The 18,129-nt window shown below is 49.0% G+C and overlaps 1 protein-coding gene across 6 annotated transcripts; it reads right to left on the bottom strand.

The window, feature by feature from the left end:
* Positions 1-102: 102 nt before the first annotated feature.
* On the bottom strand, positions 103-16,908 carry MRPS18A (mitochondrial ribosomal protein S18A). Of its 6 annotated transcripts, none has more exons than XM_077903913.1 (6): positions 16,749-16,907; positions 8,962-8,993; positions 6,407-6,514; positions 3,624-3,747; positions 3,344-3,413; positions 103-408 (listed from the first exon to the last, which is right to left on the bottom strand). In XM_077903913.1, exons 1-6 carry the CDS (start codon positions 16,858-16,860, stop codon positions 264-266), a joined length of 591 nt encoding a protein of 196 aa, XP_077760039.1. In that variant the 5' UTR covers positions 16,861-16,907; the 3' UTR covers positions 103-263. The 6 variants fall into 6 exon arrangements, with proteins under 6 accessions (XP_077760039.1, XP_077760043.1, XP_077760038.1 ...); XM_077903917.1 differs by having other exon boundaries at positions 339-408; positions 3,526-3,747; positions 16,749-16,908; XM_077903912.1 differs by having other exon boundaries at positions 339-2,526; positions 16,749-16,908.
* Positions 16,909-18,129: the final 1,221 nt, after the last annotated feature.

Below are 18,129 nucleotides of genomic sequence, written 5' to 3'. Positions count from 1 at the left end.
GGCCTATTACAAAAGATTAGGGACTCAATGCTCAAGAACTGGCTAGAAATGGGCTGAAGCCCCCTGTACTTCACAGGCAGTGAACACACACCAACAGCAGAGTCCATGAGCTTGGTTTATGAAATTCCTTTGCAGACAACTCCTATCCCTCAGCACTGAGCATGGCCCAAGGCAGTCACAAGGCCACTGAGGGTCAGCCCACTGTCTGCTGTGCCTTCCCGAGGAGCTGGGACACCCTGGTGGGATGGGGAGCCCTGCCCCAGTCAGTGATACAGTATCAGAGGCCTTCTTGAGTAGGAGATGTTGTCTTTCAGGAGGGGCGACCCCACAGCCATGCGTACTTTGTTCCAGCGGTGGCCTTTATTATAGATGGGCTTGACTGAACGGGGAGACCAGCGGGTCAGGTACCTGTGGAGGGAGGGGAGGGAGGTGGCTATGAGGACTGGGGCCCATGCTGGAGCTGGGATGGGGGTGCGGGGGGTTTCCACATCTCCTTGAGCCAAAGCCTTTCAGCAGTTTCCCTCCTTGAGGAGCAGGGGCTTTTCCTGGGAGTAACGGCTGAGTGTGCCGTAAACAGATGGGCCGGGCCCTCATTGCCGCAAGCGTGTGTGGCCAGGGTCAGGCAGCCCAGGGCCACGCGCTCCCTTGATCTTTATGAGTTGTCAGTGTTTGTGTGTATACTTGCTGGGGGAGGAGGTGGAGAAAGAGGCTGCCCAGAAAGCAGATTATTCCTCTCTGGCCTCAGTCATGGGGAGAAGAGAGCTGATATAAGGCCTGGAGAGATTCTTCCCTCCTTCCCCACTTGGCTCACTCTGCCAAGGAGCTCCCCGGGGTGGCCCTAACTGGGGCAGGACCCCTGCCCCTCACCCAACCCATAAGGGGAGCCAAGGGTGAGGGCCTGGGGTACAGACCCAGCTTGGGAAGGTTCCTTGTAAGTAGGAGGGGGGTGGGGAAAGATGGCTGCCGCCCACAGTCCTTTGGCCTCCTTTGGGGATGGCCGGGGCCCTGACAGTTCCCGGAAAAGTGGCTCATGCCGGCTGGGACTGGGGTTTACTCCGTCCAGAATGAAACTCGGATCCTGTCCAGAGAGGCCCACCCTTCATCCTGAAAGCTCAGCCATGGCAAAGCCAGGCTCCTCCCCTGCCTCTATTCTAGGCTGGGGCTCAACCCAGCTGCCGCTAGAGACCCTCACATGAGAAACTTTTCACTTAAAAAATTCATCACCTTGGTTGAGAATTTTTAGATAAAACTTTGAGAAAAACAAAACAAAAGACTGATTTATACATTTCAACTGAGCTCCCCTCCCCTGGACTTTGATTCTCTGCTCCTAGCTCCGTGCAAAGGCAACAGCTCTGAGAGGAGGTAAAAAAAAGCTGTGGGAAGCACTGGCTCACACACCACATATATTGTCAGGGTCAAGGCCCCCCACAGGGAGGCCTCTGTGCAGTGGGTGGGACCCACGGTGGGCGGTGCTGGGGCAACAGAAGAGTAAAGCTGAAGGAAGGGGAACACCTGCAGGTCCCGGAGTTGACCATCTCCCTGATTTCAGAGGGGGTGGGTGAAGAGATGGAGTGTGGGAGCAGGCTCCCTAAAAGGAATGCTCACTCGGACCAAGGACCTCAGAAGATCCTGAAGCTGACCAGGTTTTCCAGAACTGCTGCCCTCAAGCCATTCCCTCCTGCCCTGGAGAGACCAGAGGGAAGGGAAGCAAGCTTCAGCTAGCCCTGGACCTGATGCTCTGCCACATGGAACAGAGAGCTGGCAGGCAGTGGGGGAGGTGCCTGGGTGACCTCCAGTTAGCTCTCTGGGGAACACACTTCACCTCTAGGAAGAACCAAGGCTCCTTTCTACCTCTCCTGAAGGCTCAGGGAAAGGAGGATGTGTGGCTCCCCAGCAGTGCCTGGGCCAGTGCATGGCAGCTCAAGGACCTCTGGATGGAATCATAAAGTCCCTTGTTGCAAGGGAATCAAACTCCTTCATAGCCAGGACTCCCCCTCCCCCCTAGAGCGGCCTTTTGCAACCCAAGAACCCCCACACATCATCAATCCTGTGTCACGTTAAAGGACACCGGATATATGGGAGGGAGCCTGGCCTTGCTTCAAAGGCCCGAGGGCAGGATAGATTGTGTCCTTAGGCCTGCTGCTGTCTCTTTACAAGTCAGACAGGAGGGTGGGCTCAACTTCCAAATGGTCCAGAGCAAAAGCGGGAAAGACAAGAAGAGGTTAATATACCCCGCTCCCTCGGGGCTGCTGGCAGATGGCCCAGCTAGCAATGTGGGAGGTACAGGTGGAGATGGGCACGAGGCCAGGGTGCTAGCGAGGTGTCAGTGAAGACCCAGCTCTGGCCCTGTACCCCCAGTCCAGCAATCCGGAGCTGGGTTTGCCTGGCCTCCCACCCTCCGAGCCTGCATTTTGTCTGGGACAGGCTTGGAGACTTGCTGTGGATGCGGTGTCCTGCTTTGCTTCAACCATCTCTGGTCCCCTACAGAGAGCAGTTACAGTAGCAGACTGAAGAGGGGAGGGGCTGCTGATGGGGGCAAAGAAGAAAGACCAAAATCAACTTTATAGATCTGGATCTAATCTCAACCAGGGGATTACAGATCTTGGAAGCTGTGAGTGTTGTAATGTAGGAGATGGGGGTGGGAAGGGAGCTCAGGACAGGATGGCTGTTTGAGAGACAGGAATCTGCTCCTACACCAGAGGGGGCCGCTCTGCTTCAGCTGAAAGGCAGGCTGATTGATTCCAGGGTCTAGGGGCGGTCCTTTCCTCTACAAAAGCTCAGGACCTCCCAGGCCGCCACGTGCAGCTATGCAGGTTAACTGTGCGACTCTAGGGAGTGCCAGGGAGGCTGAAGCTGTGCAGTGTACGAAGTGCACAGCTATATACGGTGGCCCTACCCCAGAGAGCCCTCCCATTTCTAAGGTCTCGCTTTGCCCTTTAATAACCCCAGTGCTGGGATACTGAAAAGTTTGTTAAAGTGCTCCGACATTCCCATAGCAACCCAGTATGATGTCATAAACAGGGGATTAGCACATTCTAATGCCCAAGCAGCAGATCTTCTTACCCTCGTTGCCCCTATGCTAAGTGCCGGGCTGGGAAGGGAAGAGGAGAGATGCTGAGGCCAGCAGGGGAGGCTCACAGAAGCATGCACAGGATCAACTGGAGCAGTGGTGGGGCTAATGGGGCTCGGTGCTCAGGCTGGGAGGGATGGAACACAAAGCCAAGGGAGCACTCTAGCTTTCCTGAGCTGTGGGCCGAGCTCCGGTAAATGGCTTCCCCGGCAGAATATGTGAGAGTGGAGGGGCTGCAGAATGCTCCAGGTGTTGACACCCAGGTTCACTTACCGATTGAGTTGGGGTTTGCTCTTTGGAACAAATCCTTCAGGAAGCTGAGGCCTGTGATTTGGGAAGAGTCCTGAGGGGAGACAAGAGCACATATGGGATGGTCTTGCAGCTCCCCCTGCAGCTCCTGGGGTGGGAGGCTGGCACTGGGGGGCGAGTCTAGTGGAGACTCCAGATGTCTGCACCTCTTCCTGGAGCTGGACAGGGTACGGCTGGCAAGGGGTGGCATGGGGGCATCGCACTGATAGCTCTCTGGCCTCTTTGCCCTGAGAGGACCCGCTACCTGCTCGGTGCGCCATCTTCACACACTCTTCAATCTTGCGGTGCTCTTCCTGGCATAGGCCTGTGATCCTTCGAGGCAGCATGCCTCCACGAGGCCGGATGAACTGACGGAGCAGCAGAACATCCTAGTGGAAATGGAAAACTGCAGACAGTCAGCTGGTGGGCATTTGATACAGGGCACCAGGGCCTCGTGGTCTACAGAGGAGGCTATCCTACCCCAGCACCCAAGGGGTAGAGGTCTCCCTCAGAAGCCAACTGGAGACCACACCCTCCACATAGAGCTTTGCACATTGCTCTACCTTTACGCTAACAAAACTTAAATCCCAAGTTGGTAAGATTTCCAACCCCATTACCAACCCCAAGGGCTTCCAGCATCTCCAGGAGAATTTGAGAGATCAGAGAACAGAAACTCTTCAAGAAGCATTAATCTTTCGAGCACCAGCAGCATCTTTCGAGGTAATGATCTGTTGTTCTCCTTGGGCGAGGTGAGGGCATGTCATAGATTTCCACACAAGGGGGAAAACCAGTACTGTTTTTACCCCAAAAGCCTACATATGCTATGGGCCAATACACACAGACAAGCCCCTCCACCTTCTGCTGTTCCCCTACAAACGCCAAGCAGCATATGAGCTGAGGAGTTGAGGATTGGGGCTGTGAAGTTAAGAGCCACATCTTCTAAGCCCCCTATGACCAGATGTGAATGGATCCTCGGGCTTCCTTTAGACCATCAGACTGCTCTGGACGAGTCAAGGGCACAAGGATAAACAGCCAAAATCAAGACAAGAGACCATTTCCCCTCCAACTTTCCTAGGGTGGCTGAGGGGGTTAAATAAGCCACTGCTTCCCCCAGGAGATGGGGGGGGGGGCCGCCCACCTGAAGGCCTTGCATGCCAGTCTTCATGGTTCTATTCCACAAACAGATTTGCTGCCCTGGCAGGCACCTCACTGTATAATCGCAGATCTGTTTTATTTTATTTTATTATTATTATTTTTTCGCAGATCTGTTTTAATCACTGGACAGCTCCTGAGGGACCCAGGCCCCTAATTCCCACCCCTGTAATCTTTAGAATCTGGTGAAAAGAACTTGGATTGGATTATCCAGGACTAATAAACCGGGCCCACAGCCCCAGCCCCCCACTGTAGGCTGCCAAACAAGCATACAGCTTTGTGTAGCCCAAGCTAACAGTGTCCTGAGTGGAAAGGAGTAAAAGGAAAACAACTTTAGCCTTTACCTCGGAGGGGATTGGATTTCGTCTGCTGGATAAACAAAGCCAAGTCCATTTCCTGGAAACGGCTGGTAGAAAGAGTGCCCCATGGTGGTTAGGCAGGTGTGGGCTGTACTTCCTCATCTTTAGCTGGGATTCTAAGTACAGCCATGAACCCGCTAACTTCTATGTCACAAGAAATTGTGAAAACTGCCTGGTGGCCTGCAGGCTTCCCATTACTCCAGGCCACCATGAGCAGAAGGGCCCAGAGCAGAGTGAAAGGAGCACCTCCCTCCCTGCCTGTGGCCTGGAGCCAAGGCTCCCAGCCCAGGAGATTAGTTGGGTCATTCTGTTCAGATCCCATGGGCATGTGGCCCCTCCTGCTCTCACCACCTGACCGGGATCTCTGCCCTTAGTCATCCCATTCCACAGAGCGGTACAGGAACAACTTGCAGGTCAAATTGGCCCAGAGCCTGAATCACCTGAAACCTAAAAATAGGGTGCTTAATGTCACCAATAGAACTCTGAAGGACAAGTATGGATTTCTCTAGGGCTGTGTCCTTCCCCCAATCCCTATTTCTAGAGAGGATGGAGAGTCAGGAGAGCAGGCTCTGCCTGGGTTTTGTATCCCTGGGGTTTATGTCCTGGCACTAATAGTAACTGGTGAGCTGAGGCGAGTTCATCAACTTTTGCATGCCTCCAAGTTCCTCATCTGGGAAACAAGGATGAAAAAGGTACCTACACTTCATAGGGATATGGCGAAAACCAAGTGAATGAAAACCTGTAAATGCTCACAACAGTGCTTGACGCGGAGCCTGTACTCAATGGGGGTTATCCACTCTTATTCACCATTGTCATCTTTCTGTGGAGGAAACAGATCTAGAGGAGCTAGAGCAAACAGGAGTCTTTGTAGCTCCAATATGGAAGTATGGAAGGGGACAGTAATGTGTCCCCAGATAGACAGTGAGGACTCTTCAAATATACCCTCCTTATTAAAAAAGGAAAGCCAAAGCCAGATCTTGATTCCATCCCCTTGGGAACAGACCCTATAAGATGGGGTTACAGGGCCCTGGTGGTCTGAACTGCAAGTGACCAGACCGTTATCTAAATTAGTGATTCTCAACCCTGGCTATGCTTTAGAATCCCCTGGGGACTTTAAAAACTAATGATGGGGTGCCTGAGTGGCTCAGTGGTCAGGTGTCTGCCTTTGGCTCAAGTTGTGATCCTGGGGTCCTGGGATCGAGTCCTGCATCAGGTTCCCTGCAGAAAGCCTGCTTCTCCCTCTACCTATGTTTCTGCTTCTCTCATGAATAAATAAAATCTTTAAAACAAACAAATAAAAAAACTAATGATGGCCTGGCTCCCCCCCACACCATATGCAGTCAATGTCTGCAGGTGAGGTCCAAGTATTATTTTAAAGCTCCTTCGGTAGCCAGAGTTGAGAGTCACTGGACAAAACACTTCTAGCTTTGGTGGGTCCATGAGATGTAGCAGTGGCTGGGGTGTGGGGATGCTGCTTAAGTGTACCAGAGACCACAGCTTCCACGACACGCAGAGCCAATGCTTGTGCACAGCTCACCTCATAGCTATACTTGTGCTTCAGGTTCCACCGGCAGATGGGGCACTGGCCAGATGGGTTAGGGGGATTTGGACTTTCCTTGGGAGTTCCTGTTAAACGGCCTTCGATCTAGGAGGAAGAAAAAGACAGCCAGTGAGGGAGAGGGCAGGTGGAGCTTCAAATCCTTGAGCAACCCCCCAAATGGTGAGATGCCAGGGAAAGTTCATTTCTGGGGGCCTCGTGGGAGTAGCTAATAGGTCTCCCCACCTGAACTGTGGCAGTGGTTCTGCAGCTACTGTATACCGGACCTCGCGGTGGCCAGAGACTTGATGTGGTGGCATGCAAGAGCAGGGCAATTAGAGTTCATGTTGGTGGCAAGAAGGGAAGGGTTTGCTGTATTAGCTGACTGCTACCTTCCCTTCCTCAAACAAAACAGCAGAACATTATGCTTCCTGCTCTGGGAAAAAGTAATAAATGCACATGGTAAAAAGTTTCAAACGGTGCAGGGATACACAGTTAAAAGGAAGTCTCCCTCCCACTGCACATATCCTTCTCAGAGGAAACTGTCCTTTCCAGCTTCATTTGACAGAGGTTGAGTCTATGCCAAGGGTTTTCAAACAGGCAGGGTTTCGGCCCCCAGGGGAACACTGGACAATGTTGGAGACGTTTTTGACTGATATAGTGGGGGGATGCAGTGCTCTGGGCATGTAGCAGGAAAGCTCCTAACCATGCTGCAAGGTCCAGGACAGCCCCCACAGCAAAGCCCTAGCCAGCCCCAAATGCCAACAGCGCCAAGGCTGAGAAAGCCGGCTCTATGCTATGCCTTTACAAGCAGGTATTATGTGCACTCCTGCTTCTTTTCTCTCGCTCTTTAAAACACACATGGGAAGATACATTCCCCTGCCCTCCTCCTTGCTTTTATCATTTTGGATGCCACCTTTCAAATACTGTGGAGGCCACGTGTGCAATGACCTCCACCACTGCTGCTGTATCCTGTGACACAGCCTTGGAATTACGAAGTGCAATAAGCCAAAGATCTAGGAGGCGGCTCTGGTTACAAGAGGGGGAGTTTGGAAAGCCTTGCTGATTGAGGGCATGGATTATGAGAGTAGGGTTGGGACAGGTCTGGGAGGCTTTGGGAAGGGAAGCAATACTGTTTCCTGGGGGAGAAAGCAGCAAAAGGGAAAGGGAGTTGGATGTGAGGCATGGCTGTGCAGGACACTGCTACTTAACTTTCTGCCAAAGCCACCACAGCCATGCCAGATAAGGAGAAATGCACCAGGGAAAATGTGGAGATACACAGTGGATCTTGGGAGGGGGTTATGGTGGGCCTGGTGGGGAGTGTGGGGGCAGGGCTAACATTTATCGACTCCCCACTCTATGCCAGGCTCTGTGCTGATAATGGTTCACATGTATCAACTCATTTAATTCCCAAGACCTCGTGAAGGAGGCATCATTTTATGGATGAAGAAAGTGAAACCCCAGAAAGTGAGCAATGGCTAGTTAGCCACGGTAGTGCGTCTCCATGGAGGAACGGATGGGCTTCCCTCCCCCAATGGGTCTCAAAGGACCATAATGTCTCCAAGTTCGTTTTGTAAATAGGAAATTGACACCCCACCTGAAAAACACTCCATACTCAAAAGCCAAATATATTTTTCTCCACAAGCATGGAGTTTCTAGGGTGAATGCTTATTTTGGCTTTGAATAAAGGAACCAAAAGAGGTGCCTAAAGGGGATGGGGCCCCTCTAAAACCAACTGTTTTGAGGCTAAACAGTGAAAAGGCTAAGGAGTATTTTGGGGAAGACCCAAAGAGGAACCCTAAGGGCTTGTCCTGGGGATAAGATCGCTTTGGGGAGGACCAAGCTTGGCTGGCTGCCAGAAGGATTAAATCCCTGGTTGACATGGAAGTTACAGAGGCTTCTGGGAACTCAGTGGAGTGGCTGAGATTTCTTGGAAGCATGGAAGGCCATGTGAAAACAACATTGTCTTTTAGGGATTATAGGATAATCTAGGCCCCATGACTCCCTGAGGAAGGGAGGGGAGATGAGCCCTGACAAGGGAAAGGGGTGGGGGGAGTAGATGGATGAAGAATCATTCTCTCTTTTTAACCAACAGACAAGCCAGGGCGCCAGCTAGTGAGCCCAGGGCCCAGAGAGTATCACCTTTTAATGGCATCACTTAAGCAATAGCTTGGTCATTTTAGGCAGGAAAGAAAGGAGCTGAGATCCAGGCTCTTGGCCACGGGTCAACTTACTTGGGCTCTCTAGTCTCACCACTGCCTTGGTTTCCCTTTTGGAAAACTGATTTATCTCCACCAAAGGACGTATCAGTAAAGACCTCTAAGACTTTGTCACACAAAAGGCCACTTTCAACCAAAAATGGATGCCTCAGTCCAGGCACAGTGACTGTTTCTGATTCAACTACATGACAGCACACAGCTTGAAAAACATCGGACTATGGGATTTATGACAGAGGGAGCTGATCCTGACTCCAGGAGACCAGTTTCCGCCCCCCTCCGTCCCAGGCAGCTCCAAGCGTTAGAGAGGTGGTAAGTGGCCAATTCGATGATACTTACTATAGTCGTCTTCCCTTCTTGGATCTCCACCACTACAGAGATAAAGGGGAAAAATCAGGTCAGCCATTTAATAAGGAACAGAGAGTTTCAAATAACAGCTCAAATTCTACACATGCAGAAAATCGGAGCCTTTGGTCTGCACTCTCCCACGGTCCCCATCTGGAAAAGAAAGCATGAAGGGTTCACCTCCAAGTGCCAAGGCTCTATGCCCTTGAGGCCGGGCAAACCTAGATGCCCAAGTAATACCATCTCTCTGGGATTAAGGATCTCCCTGCTGTTTTTGTCTTTCTAAGCTGAGATTCATCTTGGTTCTAAACCAAGGAAATTGGCAAGACCCTGCTCTACCGTGGCAATAATGACCTTAGAGTTGGGGTGGGTGGGGGTGGAAGCATTTGAAAGACCTTCAAAGCACCTATTGCGTGTGTCCTTTCACAACGAGAATCAGACAAACATGGCTTCTGACCCTGAAGAATGTGCAGTCTCAGATACAGGACCAAACTAACACTGTTCCAGTGGCCCCTCTGCAGATAAGCAGCAAGACAAGCTCACTCCCAGAACTTGGCCCGGGAAGCCATGCTAAAGCTCAAGGAGGCAGCTGTTTGAGTTAAATCCTCTGCCCTTCTCTACATGGCTCCTACAGGATTGCACTGTGCTATGTACATCGGACCGGGCGGTGGCAGAGGTGGGGCGAGGGGCTTGCAGATGCTGGCCCGGGATGAGTTTTCAGGAGAGCACTGCCACTGTAAATGGAGGGGGGCTCCCTCAATTCTCCACCTGTTTAAGTCTGAGGCAGTCAGAGGAGAACTTGAGGGCAGGACAGGAAGTAACACACATCCGTCAAGCCATACATATTTCCTAGCTTACTTTTTAAAAAATATTTTATTTATTTATTCATGATAGACATAGAGAGAGAGAGAGAGAGAGGCAGAGGCACAGGCAGAGGGAGAAGCAGGCTCCACACCGGGAGCCCGATGCGGGATTCGATCTCGGGACTCCAGGATCACGCCCCGGGCCAAAGGCAGGCGCTAAACCGCCGAGCCACCCAGGTATCCCCTTTCCTAGCTTGCTTAACCAGGATGAAGAATGACAATTTCCATAACATTCAAAGGAAGAACCAAGCCAATGGCACATGTCTGGCAGATAGAGTCAAACAAAGGTCTTGGAGATTCCCCCTTGTTCTCCAGTTTGTTTGTTTTTTAATATTTTATTTATTCATGAGAGACACACATAAGGAGAAAGAGAGGCGCAGAGACACAGGCAGAGAGAGAGAAGCAGGCTCCATGCAGGAAGCCCGATGTGGGACTCGATCCCGGGTCTCCTGGACCACGCCATGGGCCAAAGGTGGTGCTAAACCGCTGAGCCACCAGGGCTGCCCCTCCAGTTTCTTTAAAAAGAAAGAAGCCACAGCCATGAGCATAGGAACTGGCACTTAGTAGATGCTCAATAAACATAGCTAGTATCACCAGAGCAAAACACTTGTCATGGTCCTCTTCGGACTGTTAACAGAAACTAGGGCCCCATAGCTAGACTGTAAACTGTCTAAATACTAAAACCGTATGTAAACAGCAGCTGGCTCCCACGATTAGTTTTACTCAGCTTTGGCTGAGGCAAGTCGTGCAGCTCAGGAAGAGCCTAAGGTTCTTGGGGCACCTGGATGACTCTTGGTTTCGGTTCCGGTCACGATCTCTCCCTACATCGGGGCTCCACACTGGGTGGGGAGTCTGCCGGAGATTCTTTCTCTCTCTCTCTACCACCCCTCCCCTCCACGCACTCTCCCTTTCTCTAAAAATAAAAAAATAAATCTTAAAAAAAAAAAAAAGAACTTGAGGTTCTTAATGTTAAGAATCTAGTAAAAGTTATGGACCTTTTCCTGGAAACATGCTCATAAGCACACATACAACCAGACGTGTGTACCTGAAAGGTAATGCTAGTTTTCTCTCCGTGGTAGTGATATGTGATTTTACTTTGTTCTTTATGCTTGTCTGTATTTTCTTAAGTCCTTAAAAATAAACATGTACTGCTTTTGCAATAAAAAATAAACAGTAGAAAGAGAGAAGGAGAATGTCTAAGAAAAAAGTGAGGCAATTCTAACCCAACTGGAGGCCCTAGGCAGGCAGCATCTGTGATCACTGAGCTCTGTGACCAACACCTAATTGGACACAGACTGCCTGGAATTGTCCCCCATTTGTTTTCTGGGCAAGGCCATTCATAAAGACTCATTACTCCAAAACAACCAACCTGAGTGCCTCTCAGTGTTCCAACTCCAGATACACAAAGGAGTACCAGGGCCAGAAAGGCCCTGAGGCTTTCTCCAGAACACTGTAGTTACGAATCAATTCAAAGACAAACTAGTTTTCTCCCTATAAAAGAAAATGCGTCACCTCACACACGGATCTACTTGTTCAGAACAGAGACCAGCCTAAACGGGATGTGGGTTAGACTCAGCCTGGCTGAGTCTGGAGGCCAGCATAGCTACAGGGGGGACAGTCACTGTCATGTGTCAACCTACAGACACGGGAGAGCAGAAGCAGGGCACAGCCCCAGCTCAGCAAGGCTTCCAGGTATCCCAGAAACTTTGCAAAAAACCAACTTGGGAGAGGGATTGAAGGCAACCAGATCTAAGTAGCAACAGGTGAGTAGAGATTTTTAAGAATCCTGGGAGGAAACAAAAGGAGAGAGACATTGCTGGTACCACTTGAGCCAGCAAGACAACGATGTCCTGAAACACAAAGCAGATAAACATGTGGTTCCCCTCTCCGTGGAGGCACTTGGGTCCTAACCATGAGGTAAACAAAGCTAACAAAACACACATCACTCCAGGCAAAGAACCAAACCCTGAAGTCATCCCATTGGCCCCTGGAAAAGAGATCAAAGCCTGTGGCCAGCTCGGCTGTTCCCTAGCTCCCCACACAGCAACTCTGAGCCAGTAAATCATCATACTATATGCCAGTGGGTAAAACAATAGGCAGATGGTTATCTACTACAGACAATTTGTCAAACCAGAAGGAATGACCTGAGAACTTGTGTTAAGATTGAGAGTGATCAGGGCGTTGTCTCAGCGCAGGGGCAGGAGTCCTGGCTGGAGCCTCAAGAAGCCCCCAGAAGATTTTAAGCCTCTGAAAACAGGAGATAGGAATCAAAATAGTATTGCTTTTCAGTGTGCATACAAAAACATGGCAAAACCAAACAAAATCTGAGATCCATTTTTGTCCCTGGCCTCCTCTCCATTCAAGATGGGGATGGCCATGAAAAGCTGGACTAAGAGATTTAGGCATCAACAGACTTGTTTAGAAAAAGATGGAATCAGGAGCACCTGGGTGGCTCAACTGGTTAAGCATCTGCCTTCAGCTCAGGTTGTGATCCCTGGGTCCTGGGATGGAGCCCTGCATCTGGCTCCCTACTTGGCGGGGAGTCTGCTTCTCCCTCTCCCTCTGCTCTCTCTCTCTCTCTCAAATAAATGAAGGAAGAAGAAGAAGAAAGAAGAAAGAAGAAAGAAGAAAGAAAGAAGAAAGAAGAAAGAAAGAAGAAAGAAGAAAGAAGAAGGAATCACCCTTGTGTTCTGAGACATGGCAATATGAAGTAAACTAAGAAAGACATGAAGCAGTTTTCTAAACTGGAGTTAGGGGCTAAATCTTCTAAGAAAGGCACTTCTCATACACATCAAATAATCCATCCTACATAAGACAACACATTTACTGAGCACCCATGGAGGGTATAGCCTGGCTCCATCTATTGTAGAGAGGTACAACAGAATAGTCTTCCTAGAAGAGAAAAGGGAAAGAAACCAAGTATGGGAGCCTCACTATGATAAAAGGCCAGGCCTTGTAAAGAGGTCCTTTGAGTACTTCAATAAATACTTAGGATGGAGTCCAAGATAACTGAATCATAACGGTCTAGAGCAAACAGTGCTGGGGTGAGACTGTAGTGAACGCAGAAAGACCTCGATGGCCACATAAACACAGACACAGTGAACTGCAGCAGAATCAAGACCCAACTGTTTAGTAAAAGAGGAAGGGAGGGCACATGAATGATGTCGAGGGCGCTGCCGTAGAAAGTACCCGGAGGCTAAGTCCTTCTTGAGCTGGAAACCAAGTCCTAAGCAGAGTAGGACAGAATGGAGTCACTGATAGCTAAAAGGTGGCACTCACAAGTCTGAGGGTAGGATCAGGGAGCAGTGTGTGTTTGGGATGTGTGACTGCGCTTCTGGCCATTGAAGACTTTTCTCAAACTCCTTTTCCACTCCCTTCTGTTTTTAATTCTTTTTTTTTTTTTTCATGTTTTTAATTCTATTACTAAAGTTTTCTCATTCTCTAATCACCTCACCATTCTTTTCCCTTGGGCCTCTGAGGGACTGTCCCTCTGCACTAGGCTTCACTGTCCTTTTTCCACTAGCAGGTGACTCCGGACTATGTCCCTGTACGCCTTTAAATCCCCCAAATCATACACTCCTCTCTCAAAGCTTTTAGCTCTCGGGCTGCCCATTCTGCCACACGCATCCTTGTCTGAAATCCTAGGTCCTCCAGGAAGCTCCTGAGCTAACTGGAGAAGATGAAAAAAATTCCCTTCAGCCTTTAATCACTTCAACGCATTCTGCACAAGCTTCTGATAGATCATTATCATTAATTCAGAGAGTCATATGTGTTTATTTTTGTTTTAAATACATTTCCTTCCCAAGAGTAATGAGGCAGGAATGAGCTCTAATACAGTCTTTCCTATAAAAAAAAGCACTAAACGATCTTCATCAAGTTAACTGATGAGAGCTTTCAGGAGGGAGAACCACAGGGCAGCCCTTCCATGGAGTACCATGGCAGTATTAGTGGTGGATAATGAAGAATGCTGGCTCTACTTCCAAGGCCACCACTTACTAGCTAGGTGATCCTGAGCAACTACTGAACTCCTCTGGGCCAGATTTCCTCTTGTGGAAAAATGTCAGTAATACCCACCTTTAAAAATTGTTGAGAAGATTGAATAATATATGTGGAAAACCTAGCACAGTGTTTGCACCAGGCATAGAGTAAACCACCATTTTTGTCTCTTCCTTCATTTTTGTTCCTTCCACTATCGTTCTTGCCTTTGTCCTTCTTATAAAACTTTAGACCAGGCTTTCTCAACAGCAGCACAACTGACATTTCAGGCCAGGTGGTCCTTTTGGGGGCCGGGAGGTGGTATCCTATGCACTGTTAAGTTGTTTAGCAGCATCCCTGGCCTCTACCCACCAGATGCCAGGAGTACCGGTTGTGACAATCAAAAATGCTTCCAGACATTGCCAATGTTCCTAGGGGACAAAACTGCCCTCAACAGAGAACCTGAGAGTCTCTACAGGTAAGAGCATGGAATGCTGGTGCTAATAAACTATGACTAAGTTTTTTTTTTTTTAAAGACTATTTATTTATTAATGAGAAACACACAAAGAGAGAGGCAGAGACACAGGCAGAGGGAGAAGCAGGCTCCATCAGGGAGCCTGACGTGGGACTCGATCCCAGGTCTCCAGGATCACACCCTGGACTGAAGGCGGCGCTAAACGCTGAGCCACCCCGGCTGCCCCAACTCTGACTAAAATTAAGTAGTACTATTTGATATTCCAAAAGGTTGGATGGTTGAATATTTTCAGCAAAACACCCAGCTTCCTGTCCATAGCTTTAAACTATGTGTGTATGGTATTATTTAATGTGTCAAATACACTAAATGGGACCACTCAAAATGAACCATATATGGAATATTTTATACCTGACACATAACAGGTAGTATATCAAGACAAAGTTTTTTTCACTTAAAGGCTTTGAAGACAGGTGTTTCTCAAGCAGAATAAAGAATACAGTAGTGGCTTCATGTAAGATCACATCGATTCAATTATTTAGCTTTTAAGTAACAGAAGAGTTACAAACCCAGGTATATATGGAAAGAAGTTCAAAGACCCATCTGATTATACAGTCCATCATTTCACAAAACCCTTCAACTGAAAAAAATTCGAATCTCAAAAACCCTTTTGTAAACAAACAAAAAACTATTCCTGTTGCCCATCCACTGGTAACATAGCAAAGAACTGTTTTTCAACTCTGAATTTCACAATGGATATGTAAATTACAGTTATTAGAGCTTGATACTTAGTAGAAACCCTCAAAAATGTTATGGGTATATGCCTATTTTGCAGCATGGGTATAGATGAAACATTTTACCATGTCCTTTCTGCCACCAGCATGATCTCTGGGAACCTTCCTCATTAATGGATTAGTTTATCTAATATTAACCAGGCAGGGGATCCCTGGATGGCTCAGTGGTTTGGTGCCTGCCTTTGGCCCAGGGTGTGGTCCTGGAGACGGGGGATGGAGTCCCGCATCGGGCTCCCTGCGTGGAGCCTGCTTCTCCCTCTGCCTGTGTCTCTGCCTCTCTCTCTCTCTGTGTCTCCCATGAATAAATAAATAAATAAATAATATTAAAAAAAAAAACAGGCAATATCTGGATTTTATTGTTCTTTCTAGGATAAGTTCCATCTTCCTTTCATAGCTAAATTCTTCTAACATACCTATTTCCCTTTCTTCATGAAAGATCTCTTTGGTTTTCCCAAATTAGGACCCTGCCCTCACTTCCCCCTGAAGCTGCAAGATGGAGGCTGAGCCCAGCTGGCTGGGGCCTGGCCTTCCAGGAGCCCTGTGGACACTGCTGTTTGAAAGCTAAAACAGCTCTCTTTCTGAGACAAATCCAACAGACTTCTCATTAGGTTCTTCTCTTTAGACTTTTCTGCTCCCTCTGACAACAATGATCACCTTTTTCCTCTCCTCTCTCGATACCAGAGCTTTAAAGGTTACTCTGGCCAATACCTTGCCAGAATCTTAAAAACGAACACACACTTCTTTTGCACATCACTCATTCTTTCTGGCTTCCAGCAGTGCACAAAGGAAGGCTATATCCTGATAGGCTTTTTCATTCTTTGCCAGATTCTATCCTTTTATAAGCCTGTTCAAGATACATTCCCCTCGTTATAACTTCCAACTGGGTTTGTTTCTGGTAAGCAAATCTCCCTATTTAATCATGTAAATACCTAACTTGCACTTATTGGAGTGTATACATACCATCTCATTAGGACCTAACTTCTTAGAAAAGGGGCTGTATTTTCCCTTTTTCCAGAATCCCTTGACAGTTTGAAGTACAGTACTTGGTCTGGAATAAGCTTCCCAGTTCAAGGCTAGAATCAGGCCGCCTTTCCAGGCTTATGATTAATGGAAAGGAGAACCACCATCCAGCATCCGTCTGTTTCAGTCGTTCGATGTCTTCTCCACATTAGCTTCCATCTCTCTGGGAGACTGGCTGCCCGGGCAGAAAAGAGCCGCCATCAGGGCACAGCATTTTCAGATGAAAAACTGGAAAGGGAGGCTCTGGGGAGGACAGCCAAATATCCTTCCTTTATGGCCCAGGGATTTTTTTTTTTTTTTCCCCTAACGAAGGATGCGGCAGCTAGGAGAATACGGAAAGCAAAACTAACACGCAGACCTCTACCAAAGACTTTTCCGAATCCTGGGACACGTTTCGTCCTGCCCCTGTTAACTAAGGAGGACTTTCTTTCCGTCCTTCCCCGCCCCCACCAGTGAGAACACTCACGAGGGGTGCAAAGTCTGGTTAATAGCCTCAGGGTCTGGAAAGTGCTTTCGAGCACCTCCACAGCGCCAGCATCTCTCGCGTTTCAGAACCGCGCGAAGGAAAGGGAGGGAGGAGCGCACAGGGGTTGGGAAAAGGAACCTCCACGGCTTTCTTTTCTCAACCCTGGGAGGTAGTCGGGACCTAGGACTCACCTTCTCTGAACCCCCGAGCTGGAGGCCGAGCCCAACTGGTCGCCCTCGGGCCAGCCAGGAGCCGCCGGAACAGCCGTCCGCAGGTGTCCACCAGCACATTGACGGCCGCCATCTTAAAAACCAACGGTGACCTCTTGTGCACTTCCGCTTCCGGAACGGCGCGCGCAGCCGCAGTGGTGAGCAGGAAGTGTGCGACTGTGGGCTTCTTGGGGGAACCCTCTTGCGCTTCCATTTCCCTAGGTTTTCAGGCTAAGCTTAGAGGTTTTGGTGTCAAGCGCGTGCTTGGTTCCGAGGATCTAGGGCAGGTGTTCTAGCTCCCGTCTGCCGGTCCTTGAAGTGTCAGGTCGCTTTCGTTCCCACACAGGCTTCCTTTGTAAAATCACTTACACTACTCCTGTTTACTTAAAAGCTTTTTCTTGAGCCCAGATGTGGGTTTTCTGCTTCCTGTGGCTAAGGCTAGGCCTGGACAGTAGAGGTTGAATTGACTAGGGCTCGGGTTATGGAATGTCAAGTATCACGCAGACCTGGGATAAAACTAATTCCTACCTTCACCAATCTCCGCCCCCCCTTCACCCCCCAAACATACACTTGCCTTTCTTTTTTCAAGATTTTATTTATTTATTCATGAGAGACAGAGAGAGAGAGGCAGAGAGGTAGGCAGAGGGAGGAGCAGGCTCCCTGCAGGGAGCTGAATGCAGGACTCCACTCCATGACCCCTGGATTATGACCTGAGCCAAAGGCAGCTGCTCAACCTCTGCACCACCTAGGTGTCCCCACACACTTGCCTTTCATTCTCCTATACCTAACACTTCCCTCTGGCCCCAGGGCCTTTGCATATGTATTTCCTCTACCTGCTCTTTGACCACCTGTTAAACTCCTACTTATTTCTCAGAGCTCAGCTCAAAATTCACTTCCACATTAGGGTCTTCCTTAACCTCCCTGTTACTGAATCTCAGCACCAAATAACTCTCCATTTTAGTACTTGGCATAATTGTGGTTTTACATCTATTTGTATAATATGTGTCTCTCCACCAGACTGTAAGTTCCACAAAGGTAGAGATACTGTTTTTTGTTGACTTATATCTCCAGCAGTTAACACAGAGCTGACACATAAGTGCAATATATAGTTGTTGAATGAATGAGTAGAATCTTTTATAGGGTTGTTGTGAAGATTAGATAAGACCTAAGTGCTCAGTAAACAAAAGCTAATTAATAAGGCAGTTACTGAGGTGGCCCTTGTGCTAGGTACTTTTCATAAGTTTGAGGTACTTTAATAATCAGAAGCTTAGGGATCCCTGGGTGGCGCAGCGGTTTAGCACCTGCCTTTGGCCCAGGGTGCGATCCTGGAGACCTGGGATCGAATCCCACATCAGGCTCCCGG

The sequence above is a fragment of the Canis aureus genome, chromosome 7 (assembly GCF_053574225.1).
Source record: "Canis aureus isolate CA01 chromosome 7, VMU_Caureus_v.1.0, whole genome shotgun sequence".
NCBI lineage: Eukaryota > Metazoa > Chordata > Mammalia > Carnivora > Canidae > Canis > Canis aureus.
This window is presented reverse-complemented; position numbering and strand designations above follow the sequence as displayed.

Bases quoted from the DNA above. Each gene is read 5' to 3' on its own strand.
- MRPS18A (XM_077903912.1), bottom strand. From the start codon at position 16,860: ATGGCGGCCGTCAATGTGCTGGTGGACACCTGCGGACGGCTGTTCCGG. The intron at 3,748-6,406 runs GTGAGCTGTGCA...CATTTCCACTAG, and splicing joins AGCACAAGTATAGCTATGAG to GATGTTCTGCTGCTCCGTCA. The intron at 2,527-3,343 runs GTAAGTGAACCT...TGCCCCCATCAG, and splicing joins AGCAAACCCCAACTCAATCG to CAGCCCCTCCCCTCTTCAGT.